General features: G+C 38.2%; 1 protein-coding gene across 1 annotated transcript in view; it reads left to right on the top strand.

Moving 5' to 3' along the window:
- ddb1 (damage-specific DNA binding protein 1) overlaps positions 1–14,389 on the top strand; it is a 44,259-nt gene extending 29,870 nt beyond the window's left edge. The window contains exons 18-27 of the mRNA XM_020608833.1: positions 162–273; positions 1,153–1,276; positions 3,009–3,173; positions 3,717–3,811; positions 7,402–7,572; positions 9,269–9,378; positions 9,969–10,138; positions 12,006–12,108; positions 12,503–12,626; positions 13,772–14,389. Of these exons, the coding sequence (XP_020464489.1) occupies positions 162–273; positions 1,153–1,276; positions 3,009–3,173; positions 3,717–3,811; positions 7,402–7,572; positions 9,269–9,378; positions 9,969–10,138; positions 12,006–12,108; positions 12,503–12,626; positions 13,772–13,855 (1,258 nt within the window). The 3' untranslated portion in view covers positions 13,856–14,389. The remainder of the gene's footprint in view (positions 1–161; positions 274–1,152; positions 1,277–3,008; positions 3,174–3,716; positions 3,812–7,401; positions 7,573–9,268; positions 9,379–9,968; positions 10,139–12,005; positions 12,109–12,502; positions 12,627–13,771) is intronic.
- The last annotated feature ends 5,847 nt before the right edge of the window (positions 14,390–20,236 follow it).

Genomic DNA, 20,236 nt, shown 5'->3' with positions numbered 1-20,236 from the left:
AACTATGACTCAGTGTTGTTGAATAAGTTATTAAAAGGTTGATTGTTGTGTTACCCAGTCAGAAAGCAGTTTCCAGGGGCACCTTGTTTTGTTCATTTTTCTTTCCTTTGCTTATTTGCACTCCTCTCATCTCCACCTGCCTCTGTTAACACCCCCACCAGGCGGATCTGTTACCAGGAGGTTTCCCAGTGTTTTGGGGTTCTGTCCAGCAGGGTGGAAATTCAGGACGTGAGTGGCACCACAGCCGCTGTACGCCCCAGTGCAAGCACTCAGGTATTATAGCTCTATGTTGTACTCGGATAATAAAACACAAGGGGTTGTCTGGATTTCCTAAATCATGATTTGAAAATTAATGCTTTTGTGTGGATTGTTTGTTTTAATCTATACAGCCTAAATATATTGTTATAAAAAAAAGTGTAATTCAAAATTCTGGGATATATTTTTATTTGTTTTAGTATTGCTCCAGAAACATGTAAGTAGTAAGAGAGCACAGTAAATGAAGACAGAGTATGACTTTTATAGGTATTGAACCTACATTAGCAAACATCAGCTGTTGCCAAGTGTCACATCAAGCGGTGGAAAGCACATTCGCCAGGTTTTCAGAAGTATGTCGCTTCAGCATTTCTTTCGTCTGAAGAACAACACTTTGTATTTTCCAGTTGCTTATATAATGGCAGGTGGCCGTCAGACACCTTTTCAGTTGTCAAATGACTGCGCAGCTCAGATGCATTATCATCATAAAGTCTTGCCGTGACCCTTTTTATTGATCGCTGTAGTCTCTGCATGTTTCTGCTGTTTGTGTTTGACATATGATATAGTGACCTTGTTATTGAGTTATTTTCAGGCACCAGTAAAAGCAAGAGAAAACAGTCAGTCTCTGTTTGTGAAGACAAAACCACTTTTGCAATTAATATTTGAAAATCATTGCCCATCCCTATGGTGTGCATTGTGTTTTTATGCAAAGTCAGACACTCTTTGTACATGATTACCAGACAAATGTTTACCTGATTTTGAATGACACACATCTGCTGCTACAGATGGTGTTGACTGTGCTGTTGCGCTCACACAGAACAATTAGAGTTGCGTTGTGCCTTTATTAGGTTTCTATCTTTGCTTTTCTTACTGTGCTCTCATATACCTACACCCTTCCAGGCTCTCTCCAGCAGTGTGAGCTCCAGCAAGCTCTTCCCCAGCAGCACCTCTCCCCATGAGACTTCCTTTGGTGAAGAGGTGGAGGTTCACAGTCTGCTAGTCGTGGATCAGCACACTTTTGAAGGTGAGACAGCCGGATGTACATTTCCACTTGATCTCAAAGAGCAGGTGTTTTCATATGGAGCTTCTGATGGTAAAATAATATGCTCAGCTTTGGAATAACAATAGCACTGGTCAAAAGGTGTCGCCATCTTAACTTGTCAGTTTTTGCATAAAACGTACATGGATAAGTAACTTACGAACTACAGCCAATCAGCTCTTTTAAAGGTCATATATGAATTCAGAGTCTATAAAAGTGAGCCCATTTCGATTTGGAAGCAGTCCATTCAGAAGATGGCTTGCATGGCATCTTCCCAACACTCATTCATAAAGTTATCGTGTGCTTGTCTGATATTAAAACAGGTGGTACACTCTGTCAAGTCTGGATTTATCAGTTTGAGCATTATCATCATCCTTAATTTAACAATTTTAATTTGTTTTTTTTTTTTTTTAAGGTATTTTTGCTCTTTATGCAGTAACTGCATGACTGAGCATGTTGGGTGTCATACAGCCCATTTTCAGGCTGAAGCCTTCTTAGTGTGCCAGATTTTTGCTCCATTCTGTTTTGCAATGCAGATTTTTTTTGCTGCACCAGCTTTTCTTTTTAAAATTCCAGAAGTTACCACACCTGCATACATTTGTATTATAAATAAGGGACAGGTTCAGTGCATTATTTCCAAAACTCCAGTTTATCATTATGTGGCAGTATGAGATTTTCATCAGTTATAGAGCCGTGACTGATTGCAGGTCCTGTTTCCGTACTAGAGTCACTCTTGGTCAGTCAACATCGACCCTCTTGTTGCTTAAAACTGCCTTGATAATCTTTTCTTACAGCAGAAAATCAGGGTAAATATTGTGTAATCAGATATTCAGTTACTGTTGCACCATTAGCTCTGCATTTTAAAATTAAAAATAAAAGCCTAATTTCAACAGTTTACCTCACATTCATTGAATAAATGCTCGAGACTTTAAAAACAACAAATAAAAAATGACTATGTAGATTAGACAAGATACAGTAACTGAAAACACCCTGTGCCTATGTACTATAGTTGTGGTACATGGATAATTCCAGCTTGTTATATAATGTTAATGATCTAGGCCAGCATTGTACTCGGTTTGAGCTGGTTATGTGGCAGTAGTCACAAAAAAGATGTCAGATATGGTAAAGAAACAAGCAGTGTGACACATACAGACTCCTATGTTAGCCATAAGTTGTTTGGAAGAGAAAATGAGGGCATATTGTCAAATCGTTTCCCACAGTGCATTGTTAATGTCCATCACAGTTGGCAGAGCTAAGGTATATGAACAGACCCTGATGAAGGCTGCAAGCCGATACACATTGGTTTTAATATTAAAGCTCCAAGTTTTGCTGGACTTTTTGCTTTTCCATTTTCTCTCGTCTATGCACTCTCGTCTTGACAGTGGGTGAAACTGTGCCAGAAATTTCTGCTTTGTAGAGCTCTGTATGCACGCAGAAATGATTTAGATACAGTAACCTGGCCAAACTGTTGTCTCCTGTAGTACCCCTCTGGATATCTGATCCTCCTTGTTTCATACTTGCCCAGCCAGATTGTTTTGTATTAGCATTGTTCCAGAAAATAAAGTTTCCAGCTGTAAGAAACCAGTTATCCTTTAAAACTGAATCCTGAAGGACAGTGATGAAAAAGGACAAAAGTATAATCCTTTTCAAAGAAAGATGTAGTGTGCGTGCTCTCACTCTGTTTCCTACGGTCTTTGGTTTTTTGTATCTCTATCAGTTCTCCATGCCCATCAGTTCCTCCCCAGTGAGTACGCCCTCAGCATGGTGTCATGTCGTCTGGGAAAAGACCCATCAGTGTATTTTATCGTCGGTACCGCCATGGTATACCCAGAGGAGGCGGAGCCCAAGCAGGGGCGCATCATTGTCTTCCACTACACTGATGGTCAGTAGACAGGCTTTTCTTTAGCTTTCACAAAACCACATGCACTTTCTTGTATTGCTCCTCAACCTGTTTATCCTGTCATCCAAATACAGTTTTGCTTTGTTCTCTTTATCCTTCACCCTGTTTCATTTTCTCCTCTACAGTCTCTGTCCTGTTTTCCACTCAGGGACACTCTGACCTACTATACTCTTCTTTCCCTCCTCACTTAATCATTTTCTTATCAGACTTCCCTCCTTTCACCACTGCTGATTCCCCTCATTTCCTTTTATACAGTGTCTCTCTCTCTCAAGATGCAGCGCTTGCCTTTCATTTATCCTCTATAGATTTTCATTCTACTCTCATCTTCTGCCCTTATCCTTATTCTGAATACCTCATGTACTCTTTTTCACTTTTTCCCACATTTCTCTCACGGCTGTCAAGCAGTACACTATCCTCTGCCTCACTTAAAGAGACTAAAGGTGCTAGCTGACGTTGACATTCAGTGTGTATCACTTTGAATATTAACATAAAACGGGCTAACACACATTGTGCTCTTTCCTGCAGGTAAGCTGCAGACCGTTGCAGAGAAAGAAGTGAAGGGAGCTGTATATTCTATGGTGGAGTTCAATGGCAAACTGCTGGCCAGCATCAATAGCACAGTAAGTGGTGCTCAATGGTTTTGAGGGTTTCCAGCAACACATACACAACACTTGACTTGTTCATTAGTGACCTACAGTTAAGTTCATGTGCATTATGTTTGAAGACCTGACAAAAAATGTGGCTTGAACATGAAATTTGCTTTTAGGGTGAATTTGTCAGATCATGTTTTTGCCTCAGTCACTGTTGAAAAGATTCTGACCATGTGCTCTTTCAGATGCACCTCTGTAACACGTTACATTGCTTATTCACTTCCCACTAGAGCTGAAAGGATTAATCAGTTGGCAGAAAATTATTGAACCATTTTTAAGCAAAAAAAAAAAAAAAAAACTACTCCTAATAGAGGGATTTTCTCTTTGTTGTGATTTTATATTATAGAGAATGGCATATTTTGGGTCTTGGACTGTTGATTGGACAAAACAAATATCACCTTGGGCTCTAATAGAAACTGTGACCAGCAGTTTTTTGCCATTTCATGATATTTTACAGAGGAAAGAAATTATTGGTTTATCAAAAATGTAATTAGCACATTAATTTAAAATACAAGTAACATTTAGTTGTAGTCCACAAAGACCAATAATCTGACCAAGCATTTGACGCCGTCTGTACATTGAAGTATTGAGGTTTAGTCTGGATGTAGATTATTTTAAACTAGTTTAGATGATATAATTTTCTTCAGCATCCAGACAGAATATTATTTTATTTTCTGTTGTTTCTAGCATTTTTATATCAGGAAGCAGTTTGGTCCAGGTGACCTTTCCTGAAATACTTCACTATTTTGAGACTGAAATGTTTTGTGTCATCAACAAGATTAATCTGTGGATAACTTATTGACTTTTTCTTTCATTGGTTAAGAAGCGTATAATGTGGTCAGGATGGAAAGTTCCTTATCAGTCATTTTTATGTCCAATATCTAAATAGATTTTTTTTGTTGTTGTTTGGAGTGCCTCCCCCCACTGTCTCATGATCCCACATCAATCCACACTGAGCTGTAGATGGATTAAAAACTTGAAAAGGCAGCTTTATCTGAGGATATCAAGAATCAAATAGTCCTGGGTTGCAGATTTCTGGATGGCATCACACAGCACACAGGCTCTTTTCCTATACTTTTGTTTGCTATTTTCCTTATTGAATATGACTTCATTTCACTTGAAACTTTCTGAGTAATATTTCTACATGGTTGTTTCTTTTCGGGGTGCAGCTAAAGTGGAGTTTAATGACAGAAAATATTTAAACTTCAGACACGGTTACAAGCTGTTGTGTTTTAATTTGTCTCAGCTTCTCTGAAATGGCCAAATGCTTCCTTCTAAACCAAAAATTAAATGATCATTAAGGAGTAATCCATCACTGAAGTGATGCCATTTTTCTGCTTTGACAGATGCCTCAATAGAACATAATACAACACAGTGACAAGATCTGGCATTAGCTGCTTGTGAAATGCCATCTTGAATTACATTGTTAAAAAAAGGAATAATCAGCTGGGCACAGCACACGTCTGCATTGTTCTCTTTTCTCAGACATTTTCTTGGCTGTAAATGATTAACTCTTCATAGCTGTCACTTGCTCAAACTTCATATTTATGTCAGAATCCCTTAATCTAAGTAGTGTGAACGTTCTTTGTTTGGACATGTAGGAAATTCACGGACTGCACTAGAAATGTACAAGTAAGTTTTCCAAAAAAAAAAAAAACAAAGAAGTAAATTCCTGCAGAAGCTGCTGGAATACATCAGACGTCACAAATCTGTTGACTCTGCTAAACTGTCTGCACCAGGCTTGGTCCAGCAGCAGCAGCAACCAGAGAGCACCGCTTGTCAGGATGCATCTCAACCAGGTTCACAGTGTTGTAATGTCTGTATTGATTTCAGTTTGGAAGTAATAAAACTGTAACAAGGAGACGGTCATAAAATATCACATTAAATACATTTTGCACTGATAATGACATGTCTGTATTAAAAGGCCAGCTCATCGCTTTTGGAAATAATCTTATTTTATGTTATATTTAGTGTAGCCCATTATACTATGTGTAAAAGCTACAAGTTGTAGTTTTAAAGGGGGGCTGTGTTATGCAGGACTATTTCTTTGCCAGAGACAATAACTTAATATGGTTTTATTCACTAATACTGAATCAACAATTTGGTAAAGATGAATTGCATATCTTTTCATATGCCTAAATGCAAACCAGGTCTTTCAGTTATTTAACTTGATCAATGATCACAAGCTGCTGTTTTATCATTACCATAGGGTTTCTGTGGGCCTTGAAGAGTTTAAAATTTAATTTACAAAAAGTGTTGTCTCTTGCCTGCAGTAGTCAGTAATATTGGTGCCAAAATTCTTCTGTATGTGACTGCGGGCTGTCAGGACAGATGATACATCTCTAAAAAATGGGATTGTTACGACAGCTGATTGTGCTGCAGGAGGCTGTTCACTTTATTTTTGTGGAGTCAGACCTGTAGCAGACATTGTTACTGCTGGCTACACAGTTACTTGGACACCCATCAGCTCAGAACAGATAGGTCGAGATTTTAGCAAGCCATCACATGAATTTAGATGAAGTTGTCATTGTAACTGATTAGTCCATAACTACACTTCCTGCTGTTTATCTAGGTCCAAGAATTGTTGTTATATGCTGTCAGGGAGTATTCAAATAATGTGATATAACCCAACCGCTTTTCTGTTGTACTTTGAGCACTATGGTTGTAAAACAGGTGTTAAATTTTGTTCTTTGTGGTATTAAAACAGTCTGAATTTGGTGAATACTGCAAAACCCCTGTAGCAGCAGGTGCTGATAATACAAGCAATGAAAGTACAGTAAAGTAAAGTAAAAACAGGGTCAAAAAGCACTTTTAAGATTTACTTTCAATAGCAGAGATCTAGATGTGAGCACAGTGAGTAAGCCCGCAGGTTTTCCTCCTTTCTTGTAGTCAGTGAGGATAAGCAATATGATACAGGAAATAATACATAAACTAAGCTCAAATAAATACTGGATGAGGTGGACTGATATAAGTGGTCATTTAAATTAGGAGTATTTTCTCTCACATATATTTAACAAAAATTTGGGCAGCTCATTTCATGTTAGATTCAGCCCAAAGTGCTTCACATAAACGGACTAAAATGAAGGAAAACAGTTAAACAAAGGGGACTAGAAAACTAAACTGTAATACAATAATATTTAAATAACTGGGTAAAAATAGCCATATTTAGTAATTATAAAATATGAACGCCACAGTCCATTAAATGAAATGCCACGCTAAAAAGGTACTCTTTTAATTTGATCTGAATTCTGGCATCACCTGAGTTCTTGATGCCAAGTGAGTAGCAATTAAATCCACAGACACACATCCACCCCTCCATCCCTCACTCACTTCAAAATGATTTAAAAATTGTTAGATAGTACAGTCAGTGTGAAACGGTGAGGGTAATTAGCTGCTGTGGCAGCCAATAACTCAGGTTTTTAATCAGCGCTTCAGCCTCACATTAGCAGAGGCACATCAAATCCAACACCGAGCTGAAATGTCACCTAGTTTACGTGCTGCAGGAGCTAGTTGCAAATCCTCTTACATTTGATATCTGACTGTTTGTTTGTTTGTTTCAGGTCCGTTTGTATGAGTGGACAGCTGAGAAAGAGCTGAGGACAGAGTGTAACCACTACAACAATATCATGGCTCTTTACCTGAAGACTAAAGGAGATTTCATCCTGGTGGGGGACTTGATGAGGTCTGTCCTATTGCTGGCATACAAACCCATGGAGGGCAACTTTGAAGAGGTGATACGTGAACACAAGAACTGTGATCCAAGGTTGCTGCTTTAGAAAATCAGTGGTAGCCTTTATTTCTTGCATAATGGCGTTTCATCAGACAAATATTTGTTTGCCGTCTGTTTTTCCACACTTGCATATTTGAACTGAACTTCGATGTGTAAATGGTCTTTTTCTCTCTATGGAGCTCTGGAGCTGATGCTACCTCCCAGCTGTTTGATGAGCACATTTTAAATTGATTTGTGGTAGAAAGATGAAGAGATTTGGTGACGAGTCACGCACATTGTGTAATGTATGCTGTTCAGTGTAACTAGTGTGGGAGAATTGAATTTGTTCAGAAACATAATGTGCCTCGAAACTGTAGATTGAAAGTATGTATTTGTAGCTTTTAAAAAATACTGTTCATACATTGCAAATCATTCTTTGAAGCAGCTATAGTCAATAGCTTTATATTCATATTTTTATATCATAATATTGAACACAGCAACTATACAAGGTGATAATATATCAGTGTTGTATTTACAGCTTGTTTCCACTGACCCCAAGTGACCAAAAATATCATGTTTTGCTGAAAGATGAGTGAAAAATTGCTACCACTTATATATGGTAAATGTGGAATTGCAGAGCATTATATGTAGCTCAGCGTAGCATAAAGACTAGCCTCTTGCAAATATTTTAAATACACTTTACTCTTAAACCTTTAAAACTCACTAATGGGGAAATATTTACTAAGGCTTTGTGGCTCGTTTTCTGCTATTAAATTGTCAAATGGCATGTGTTAACATTTACTAAGGAGTCGCAGTGGAACCATACTTCAATTACCAATCAAAATAAAAGATGATTTGATTGGCAGGAGACTACATTGTTGAAGTTCTGAAATGCATTTTTTGATTCTTGAGCTATATTCAAATCGGTGTAAATTAAAAAAAATTTCTCTGCACTTCCTCTCCCTCCACACGTGCGCAACAGACGCCAGGCAGCAGATCCTAAGCGGAGGTGTATTCAAGTTAACGCACCTGTGGTTTTGCTCATTTACATCATCAGTGCTAATAAATATGCCACTAAATAAAAAAAGTTATGGTGCCACAGTATTTTCCATGCCTGATAGTAATTTAGGTTTAGTAAGTATCCCCCCATATATGTTGTCTCTCAGTCTACAAAAACCAAAATGTATAAATGTCAGGGTTTTATAAGGTGTCAACATGCTGTAACCAAACCTAAACTTGGTAACAGTCTGATAAGTAGCACACAGACATGAGCAGTGTCACATTGTTATCTAAATTTCGACAAGGAACTGAATGAGCACGTCATACTATTTCTTTACCTGGCTGATTCATTTACTCCACTAATTGTATTAAAATGATGTGAGGCAGTTAATTAGCTGGAACATTAGAGCGGGTTTTCTCTCTTTACAAAACAAAGTAGTGTTTCTTTTTCTTAACTGTCTGACTGAGCATCCATCACGATGCTCACAGATCACCAGCATGGATGTGTGCATCTTCAAAGCCATTTAAAGTCTATTTTATGCTCATCTACTGCAACATATTGACTGTGTGTTTGGTTTTCAGCGCTTGTTTGGAGTCAGCACTTCTTTGCTCATAGATATGCACTATTTACTTGCAGTAAACACCTCTTTTGGCTGAACATCCACCTCTGGGATGTTTACTGTTTTATCCGCACTTACACATCTCCTGTTTCTGGTCAGATTGCTCGTGACTTTAATCCTAACTGGATGAGTGCAGTGGAAATCCTGGACGATGACAACTTTCTGGGGGCGGAGAATGCCTTCAACTTGTTTGTTTGCCAGAAGGACAGGTGAGGAAAACTTTCTACACCGAGTCTTGTGATACTGATCACTGACTGATACGAAGGTGTTGCAACACCACTGTGCTTCCATTTGGTTTTGGATATTATGAGTCATCTTGTCATAGAGCTTTTAGCCACTCTGCTGCATTTCTCACTTGAGTCATTTTACCATTAGACAAGTGTTGATTTCAGAGAAAAGGAGAAAGATGTAGTCTGAAAGTGAGCGTGTTACATTTATGCCACCACTTATTGTCCACCTAATACATCAGGTCAGACCACTCAATGCTTTTGACCTTTTATTTTTGTATCACATCCCTCCTCATGTTGCTTGCTCCGCTGTTCCTCACCCTTTTGTCCATTACCTCTGTTTCATTCTGTGACCTTTTCCAATGCATTTCATATCTCTGTTCCTCTTTTTTGCTTTTGTTCAATTGATCACCCTCGCTGCCTCTCTGACATATTTTTCTCTGTTTTTACACTTTGATTTGTTCTCCTCTCTTTCTGGTGGCCCCTGTCTCAACCCCTCTATCTCCTACATGTTCCATCACACAATGTTTCATGTTGCGCCCCTCACTCCCACCCCTTCTTCCTGTTGACAGTGCGGCCACCACGGACGAGGAGCGGCAGCACCTGCAGGAGGTGGGGGTCTTCCACCTTGGAGAGTTTGTCAATGTCTTCTGCCATGGCTCACTGGTGCTGCAGAACCTGGGCGAGAGCTCCACACCCACCCAGGGTTCTGTGCTCTTTGGCACCGTTAATGGCATGATTGGTATGTCCGGAGACAACGTCACACTCGCAAACATTTTACCCACGCAAATGTTGAGGTAGATAAATCCTTACTCCCAAACCATTTAAACAGCATATTTTCCCACTTACCACTTTTAGTATCATACAGACAGTTTTTTTGGGGGGGGGCTGTTCTTTTATTTATTTATTTTAAGACTAACAGGGTTTAGATTGTGGAGTGCTCAAGCTTGACATAAAAAAAGAAATCAGAAACTCACCAATTGCTAAGGATAACCCAGAGATTGTTTTACTTATGGCAGAAAATAGCTCACAGTGACAATAGTAAACCCACTGAATAATTTGAATCTTTTTAAAAATATATATATATTTGGTCGTATAAATTGTGTAAAAACTAATTAAAAATGTTAGTTTCTATTGAATAAATGCAGAAAAGTATTTACGAATGTTAAGGTGTAATCCAGTAACTGACAAATAACTAAATAGTTCAGAAGCAGTTGTCACTTTGAGATTGTGGCACAGAGACAACCTAATTTAAAACATTCCCAGTAATTGGCTAACTGCAGCAAGGAGATCTCAGACCAGTTGCTCAGTATATAAACTTCAGTCAAAATCATTTATTCAGTAATTATGTTTCCATTTTGGAAAGAAAGAAGAAAAAAAGCGAAACCACAGTTTTACACCTCATTACTCAGATTTAAACAAGTTACTTCAAGTCTGCGGTAATGATGGCAGAGGTGAAAAACAGGGCATGCACATGATTTGGACACGGCAGTAATTTACCCAATGTGCTCCCACACCACAGAACACAGAACATTATTTCACCTCAACACCTAGTGTGATACTTCACACTGTCTCCGAAGAAAGTTTAACAGGGAATGAGACCCACCATTGTACATTCCAGTAAAAACTTCCCATAGTAGCCTGTAAACCAAAATGGGCTGCAGTGTGTAATGAAGAAAAATGACCCCTGCTCATGTTAGTGCCCTGTGAGATGGTGTGATATGTTAGATGTTCCTGGGAAGAAGCTGGCCACATGATTATTGTGAGATGAAACTGAGTAATAGCAAACATATTACACCAAGTAAGTACGAAGAAACTAATAGCTAAAAATACAGCACATAAATGAAATGCTTAATAAAAAATCCAAACCGGAACATTGTGGTGTACCTTGATGACACTTGGTACACATTAAAATAGACAAACAAAAGGCAGAGTAATTTACTTTAAATATATAATTAATATATAACACTCAACACATAAAAAAACAGGAGTAAAATATAATTATAAGGTTGTTTATAGTTATTATATACATATAAGTTCCAACTTTTGGGACTGGCATTTTTTTGGACAATTTTCTGACATTTTATGGATAAAATTAAATTAATTGCAAGTTGATGATGAAGATACTGGTTAGTTACAGTTCCTGATAGTTTGCCAGAAAACTCTCAGCACTTTCATGGTTCCTTAATCAGCTGAAAACCACCTCTGCACTACAAATCAGTCGGTCATGTATTTTCCCCAGAGCATCAGAATAGTGCACTCATAGTCACACAGTGGGAATCTTTTGATTTTTAGCATAGAGGAAAGCATTCTGCTTTATCAAAACTCTGGGAAGTCACTGTCAAAATAAAACATTTTGGAAGGGTCTTGAATTATTGAAGCATTAAAATTGTGCTACTTTACTCTGAACATACAAGCATGAAACCTGCATTAGGCAAACTAATGAGCTCTTAACTTATTTATTATAAAGCTTTTTTGAGCTCTGTTGCTAACTTCAGTACTAAAATGGCTTCCTTTGTTTTAGCTCATGAGAAATCAAAATTACTTACATTACTGTTTCAGTAAAGTCTCTAGTGATTATGATGTGTGTGTGTGTGTGTGTGTGTTAGGTCTGGTGACGTCCTTGTCTGAAGGCTGGTACAGCCTCCTCCTGGACCTGCAGAACCGCCTCAATAAGGTCATCAAGAGTGTGGGCAAGATCGAGCACAGCTTATATCCTCCTTATATTCCTAAGTACACTCATCATCTGTCTCACTAGCAGAGATGACCTGCACTGACACTCAGGGTTATGTCGTAGGCAGGAACCCCAGAGTGCTAGGTAGCAGTGAGAACAGTTGGTTTAACTGGTTTGAAAGTGTTTGATAGACAGCTCATGCATGAAATAGTTTGTACCACCCTCCTATTTATAGAGCTGAGGCTGTGAAATTATTAGTTGATCAACAGAAAATGTATTAACAATGATGAATCAACAGTACAGGTGTTTTTAATAGACTTCCTTCCCACCATGCTGAATATGTGATTACTATTACTAAAGTAAATGTTGAACCTAAGGCGATCCTCAGGCGAAACAGCCACCTTGTATTAACATTCCTTGACTCGGCTGCACCTGGAGGTCCTTCCACACGGAGCGCAAGACAGAGCAGGCCACGGGATTCATCGACGGTGATCTGATTGAGAGCTTTCTGGATCTGGGCCGAGCCAAGATGCAGGAGGTTGTCAGCACTCTACAGGTAGGATCTCGTGCATCTGCATACACACTTGTTTACTTTTTTTCTGTCCTTTTTATCCCACATTTTCCTTATGAAAAAATATTGTGACTCAGTTATTTCAATAAACTGCTTTGTGCTGTAAAGGGGCAGTGTGCACGCTGAACAGCTTTTATTGCCTGCTTGTTGGCACCGCTTGTGGTGACCTGTAATGGACTCAAATATAAAAGTGTGTAATAACAGGGAAATATACTCTTGTTAGGTTTAGGGTTGTTTTTCTTAAAGCAGTGCTGAACTTTCAAAGACCCTTTTGGACAGTTTTTATTGGCTATTCCTGTGCGAGTGAAAACTGGGAATCATTTTCATGGCAGAACAGGTGGCAAAATCATTTTGGCAGGTTAACAAATAAGCATGTTTTGCTTTGTGTCTCTTTGCTCTCATTGCATTCAAAAAAACCACACTTCATAACACTTCCAAGCACAGCTCATAAACAAAGCTTTTTCACCGTCCAACTGTAGACAGTTGAAAATACTTGACAATTTGTTTGGGAGGCAAATCCTGTTTAAAGCAAAGATTCTCCTGGAGTTGGAACGTTGCTTTTAAAAATAACATATGTTGCAGCACCAGCTGCTCACCTGCATCCTTGTGCCACTGAAAATATGCACATTATATTGTGTGAGAGTTAGGGCTGCAGATAATGGTTATTTAAAAGCTGAGCAAATTGACTATTATGTGGATTAACTGTTTGGTCTAGAAGTCATTGTTTGATTAATTGAATCTTTGCAACTTGACTGAAAAGGCTTTATCTTTAAACATCAACTGGAAAAGTTCATGGTGCACAGCAGAAAGAGCCAAAATAACGATTTAGTTTTTAAGTTAACTAGTTATTGTCGCGTCGAGATACAGAGAAAAAAGTGATATAAAATGCAGTCATTACAAAACAAACAGGGAGGAACTGTGCGACCAGTAATCAGCAGAGAAAGAAAAGATAATAAATCATTTTACCTCAAAGAAGAAAGCAGAAAAAAAAGGGTGGAAAGTGACTAAACACTAAAGACTGAAGAAAATGCCTCCCTCTGTGCACCAGTTTATTTGCTCAGCAAATGTGACGTGAGTAGCACTGGTGGAGTTTTCTCTCAAGCTCTCTACTTGGTGTCGTTCGATTTCAGATCGATGACGGCAGCGGCATGAAGCGTGAAGCCACAGTGGACGAGGTCATTAAGATTGTGGAGGAGCTGACGAGGATCCACTAACCTTGCCCACCACCTGGTTGCCTGCTGAGTGAGAGAAGAATCCTGGTGGGGTATGATGGGCAAAACAACAAGGAAGGGGACAGTTTGGGTTTGGCAGATTTGTAAATAATTATAAATAAACAGTGTGTGCATGTCGGTCCTGAGGGTGCTAGACGATGAGTGTAACACTGTTCATTTAAGCAAGAGTCTCTAGGCGAAGTGCGTAGCAGCCTGTTTGGACAACAAAAAGACCAAAGTAATGACGCTGGTCTGAGTGTGTTTGGATGTCTGTGTGTGCATGTGTGTTGCATCTGTGTGAAATAATCTGTAAATTAGAAAACCAGAGAGTAAACACACCAGAAACATTCTCTGGGACATTTATGACAGTTGCAGGCAGGTTAAAGGTTAGCAGATCCCCTACACCTCACGTTTGAAATCTGATTTACACTTTTCAGGGTTGTTATTGAACTTGTGAGTAAAACACGCTGTATGAGAAGTTAAATAGGGAAAGTGATACATTTATAGCTCTTCTGTCTTTGTGATGGTTTTTTTTTGTTTTTGTTTATTCTAATAAACTCTAATTTAGTATTGTAAGCACCTGTGTCGAGTTTCTCTATTATAACCATTGTCATCCTCTGCTTTTATTATAATATATAGCTAACTATTTTGATAATTGATTAATCAACATCTGGAATTTTTAGCCACGTCAGTCAGTGTCGGTCAGTTGCTCGGTCCAGACTAAAATATGTCTGCAACTACCGATGGGTCGCCACAAACCTTTGCTACATACACAGGATGTATTTTAATGAGTATGATTCTCTGACTTTCCCTGTAGCGCCACCAGCAGGTGCTGTGTCGGTTTTCAGTTATTTTGTGAATTATCTGGATTGGCATACAGTTGTGTACAGACATTCATGTTTCTCAGATGATGTGTCCTGCTGACTTTGATAGTTTATTTTCTGTTGTAGCAGGGGGAGGTATTTTTAATTGAAATGGTTCTAATTATTTGATATATTGATGTGAAATTTGCTACAGATTCATTGTCCCCAGATGATGACTTTTAATTACTTCAATCTCTCACTTGGCACCATCACTAGACTTATGAAAAACTACCTACTATACTTTTAGTGTGAGTTAGCCACCGTTAGCATGCTTACACTCTAAACCAAGACAGTTTGGTTATTGTGAGCATGTTGGCATGCTTTAATGAACATTTATCTCAAAGCACCATTGTGCCTGAGTGCACCCTCACAGAGACTCAAGCACAGCTGTAGACTGTCTGCTGGTTTTCTTCTAGGGTATGAAACTAAATAATCTTTTGAGTTTTGGATCATTGGTTAGACAAAGCAAGCAATTTGAGTATGTCAAGTTGGGCTTTGGGAAATTATAATGGGCATTTTTTTACCATTTAGTGACTTTTTTAAACCAATTCATAACTCAAGAGGTGTGTTGGATGTTGTGAAAAAAAAAAGCTGTTGTTCTTAAACTTATTGTCTAAAGCTGGTGTAGCTCTTTACACAGAATGAGCTGAATGTAAAGCTTCTTTAAGTTCAACAGTTTGCATCTAGAAGTCATACACATATAACTGTTTAATGCACTTAAACGAGATGTCTTCTACAATTGCTGTTGTGGACCTTGTTTATCAAATTAAAACAGCATCTTAGGTCTGGTTTATATAGCAGCCTTACTACTGAAAGCCCACACAGGCATAATGAATCTTAGGCAACAAACAAGAGAAATTGGAAGGAAAGAAACAGTCTCCATTTCTTGGTGTCAGTAAGTCAGTTTGTGTGCATAACAAACACGTGAGGTTTCTCGCTTGTTTTTCTGCAAGGCCTGCTGAAAATGCTGAGGATTGTTTCCTCAAGCGCCTCATTAGTTTCTGTGGTATACTTGTTTCTTTTCATGTGCGTTAAACGGTGTAGAGTTGGAAGAGACCAACTTTTTCAGTTGAAGATAAAGATCTTGCAGACTGAAATCCTAGCAGGGTGACGGTGTAAACTAGGTTTAATAATAATTCTTTACTCCTTTTGCATTTTAGCTGAGTGTTTGAAGCAAACTGGTTAGTTACTGGCAGCGGAGGTCCTGCCAGTTCTATTGAGCTATTTTTGTCTTCCTGTCACCATCCTGAGGAATACAGTCCTTTGTTTTGCTCTGGTGTTTCTCTACCCAATTCCCCATTCACCGTGGATTGTTTGCACTAACCCTTCATATTTAAATTTCTGTTTAAAAGAGAAAAGAGCCATACATGGCACCATTATGTTCTGTACAGAACAAAGGGGCTTAAATAAAAAGTGGAGAGAGAATAAATGTGACTTGATTGACAATACATGAACATGAAACATTCATTTGTATAAAAGTTGAAAAATGTTTCTCGTTTCATTAACGTTCAGATTGAATTTAAGATATTCTTTTACTGAAACTGAACTAAATGTGGTAGCTCCTTTGTGTTTATGCGCACACTGCGGATGCTTTGTAAGGAAACCTGAAAACTTCTGATTTTAATGCTGCAAGATGTTTAAAAAGTTCATGTGAATGACTGTAATACAGTGAACGTCAGTGTTTGGTATCTAGACTCAGTTGCCAAAATGCATTTTCACACATGGATCCTCAAATGCGAGATCCATCCACAATGTAAACCAAAGTACTCAACATACAGTATAAAATGCAGGATTACATCTGCAGTCTCTTCCTAATTGATTGACAGGTATTTCAATAATCTAACATGGGAAACAAAATATTGGCTGTCATGTTTTTTGGTCTTCTTAAACACTTTAAGCTTCTTAAATGTGGTTTCAGATCGAAGGTATTTCTAAATATGACAAAATAAGCAACGCTCAAACTTAAAGTTCAGGATAAATACATCCCATTGTGTTACTTAAAATCCAGAACTCAGCAGATCTACTTCATCAGTACTGTAGGTGTTTTGATCAAACATGCTAGGTCGTGTTAATTCAGGACACTATTGCTCATAATACGGAACTGACTGAATTGTACATTTTAGGGCATTTAAAGATTTTATATCTGCAAATTGACTTATTTTTATTTATTTTTCACATTTTTAAACATTTGAAAACAGCACTAACATTTATATATTCAAAAATGACTAATATAATAAGGGTTGCTCCTAGTGACAAACTCGCAGACAGCACCAACCAAGGCAGCTTCGTTTCCCAGCTATATCCCCATGTTAGTGTGACCCTCATAATATGATTAGAGTTTGGAATCACATTGTTGTCATTATTGGTTTGAGAGTTATTAAAGAAAAAAACAATATTTCAATAATGATATTTCAGGATCTAGATCAGCAACTGTTGACTATATGTTGAATGTCTGAGTCAGCAGAGTTTCAGCTATAATTTGACCTTAGTCTGTAGCACCATTTGTTGCATCACAGTAGCGAGTTTTACTTGAGCCCGATGAACGTTGTGGATGAGTAGATCCGACATATTGCTTGGATCCATACTTTGGTGTGTGGTAGATCTTGTGTAGATGTTATCGTTCCATTTTTGTCCAAGTATTGTAGGCACTGTTTATGGCGTTAGAAGCAAGAATACCGAAATTGGTGCTAAATCTCACAATGATGAAGAATCATACCCTACCTCTCTAAAAAATTCATTGAAATCCATTCATTTATTTTTAAGTTATGCTGTGAACAAACTAACAAACCAAAGGAGTGTAACGCTGATGTTGCACTGTGTCTGCTGAATGCTTAAATATATAACTAGTAGCTTTGCCAAATTTAAAAGTTCAAAAATAACAAGGTGATAATACAGTATGTCAGTGTTGTAGCTTGAGTTTGCTGCCCACAAGTGTTAAACTAATTAATGGAGATGGAAAAACTCGAGGACAAAAATAGTCCATTCATATAATGCACAGGCTTATCAGTTCTCAGCAGCTGTGTTATACTGGAGTAAAAACCTCACAGAAAGTAGAAGACCTGCGTGTGAACTCAAATTATAATTACTCAAATAGTACAGTACAACAGAATTTAAAGTGCCAAAAGAAATACGCATATCAAATGAATGGTCACTTATTAGGTGTTTCCACCTACACACACTGTGCAAAACACAGTTGAAGTAGGGTTAGATTATAACAATCAGAGGTTTAACACTGCGTACAACAAGAAAGAGCTGAAACACCTCCTTAGTTAACTATTTCATGGCGTCAAACATCACAGATGTGCGTTATCTTCCCATATAGCAGGCTCTCTGGGCAGATTTTACTTTAGAGGGGGAAAGGAAGGTCACTAACGTAAAACCACCTCTGGGAAATGTCCAATACATCCACAGTCGCAACTGCTACACTGGAGTGGCTAGCATATACAGCCATTTCATTACAGAATGTTTGACATGTGGATGTTGAGCCTAAATGGGTGTGAGAGTCATGTTAGCTTCACTGAGCTGCAGCTACAGGGCCCCCTTGGCCATTTCCAGCACCAAAAGTGATGGAGTCTTTGATGTCAGGTCCCTAAAGCTTTGACAAAAACCCTGCCTCGAGAACTGCAGCAGCCACTGTCAGTGTCACATTTGGATAAAATTGCTAAAAGGCATTTTCTTTTCATACAGTATACTACCTGTGCTCACTCTAGTGTGATGTGACTCCTGTATGGTCGGTTTCTGACAGCTATGTTCCATACGTTGAGTGTCATTATAAAGCACATTGCTTTGTAATATTAAGATGTATGACACATTAATACAAGTGTCTGAACTAGCTGTTTAAAGTAGACATTAAGATTCAGGTTTACTAAATATCATTTGTTTTTCCAGGAGATTCAAGGAGAAGGTTGGCAATAAAACTTTACTTACTATCAACAAATCACATGAAAAGACCAAACCAATGTGTTAGTCTGTGTCAAGGTACTTTACACACTTTTCCAGCTTTGAAATTTGTACTTAGACCCATATCCATTTGTTCGTACTTATGATGTATGTACATAAATTATTAAAGTGGGTTAGAAAGAGGCAAAGTAAGTCAGTTTTATTTACAGTATATAGCCTACAAACCTGCCTCTAAGAGCTTTACAATCTGTACAGCCACCAACTCAGAAAGCTGAGCAGTGTAGTTTTTTAACAACAATGGGAGTAAATTGAAATGAAAATGTCTTTGAGTTTCACTGGATGCGCTCATCTCCCCAAAGGAAACTCAAGTCTTTGTCACAGATTCTAACAAGTCAAACTCCACATTGTCCCTGGAAGAACTCTGTCTTTCCCCCTATGGACAGAAATACACTTAACGGCATCCGGGCCAGGCACAGAGCCCCCACTTTCTGCCGCATAATTTGTCGCTGCTGAGGGAACGTTTTGCCCTGGTTACAGTACTCTTTTGCATGTCTATGATCCAGCCAGAGTACCTGGTCCTGGTTATTTTTGGTGTTTGTTTTTTAGGCTTGTTCAGCTCCAAGGCATCTTTCTACAGGATGAGACTACATTCTCTCTGGTTTTGGTTTATTTGCAGGATTTTCTCTCTTGTTATGAAAGGAAATATGTGCAGTAATGTATTTAGACTTTAAAACCCTGCAAAACTATTATTGATTACTAAAAGATTGCAATGCTGCTTTTCTTAAAGATCGTCTCTACTGCTTCCCCAATCCTGCAGTTGTTCATAATAACATAGGAGGGAGAAGATGTCTGTGATCACTGACACATGGATGTGGACCTGTCAGGCTTGACTCCAATGCATGAAATACATGATGGTGTGATAAAAAGGAAGCCCAGGGCTCTTCTGTGTACTGGTGATAAGAGCAGCTCTCTCTCTTTAAAATATGAGACAAAAGAAAGCAGCTTACTTAAATCAACTCAGTTCATTGTCAAAATAAAACTTGATGGAAAGCTGAGATCACTAATGCACACTCCCTGGAATCATTTCCATCCAGCTGTGTTAAATATGTAGTGCCTGCAATCATGTTAGCTTAGACGTAAAACGGGATTGGTTTGCATAAAATATTCAAATGGAGATGCCCTACATTAGGTGGTGAATCTTATTTTTTTTTTAATACACTGGAGATGAGTGTCTGGTAACAGCTTTTTTTTCTGATAGCCATGTTGTGATGCTAATCTGGTAGTCCAAACATATAATTATGCTGCAGAGGGAGAACCTAGACATCTTCTGGCATTGTTTATTTATGATATGTAAATTTAAGTGCACTTGGTAACAACAAAAAACAAACAAACTCAGGACGTAGCATCTTTTTTATGATTGACCACCGCTGCCAGAGTCAAAATGTGGTGCTTGTCAGTATTAATAAATAAAAAACAATAACAAATTGTTGCCTTATATACAACAAACATTTTTTGGTGCTTTATAATTGATATTGGTCAAATTAGTTTTATTTTATATCATGCATAAAACATGACATTTGCATTCACGTCCCCAACTGTGTTGCTGTGGAGCATGTTGCAT

This window comes from Monopterus albus, unplaced genomic scaffold, assembly GCF_001952655.1.
Source record: "Monopterus albus unplaced genomic scaffold, M_albus_1.0 scaffold95.1, whole genome shotgun sequence".
Classification (NCBI taxonomy): domain Eukaryota; kingdom Metazoa; phylum Chordata; class Actinopteri; order Synbranchiformes; family Synbranchidae; genus Monopterus; species Monopterus albus.
The sequence above is the reverse complement of the archived record's forward strand: the minus strand, read 5'-3'. Positions and strand labels throughout refer to the sequence as shown.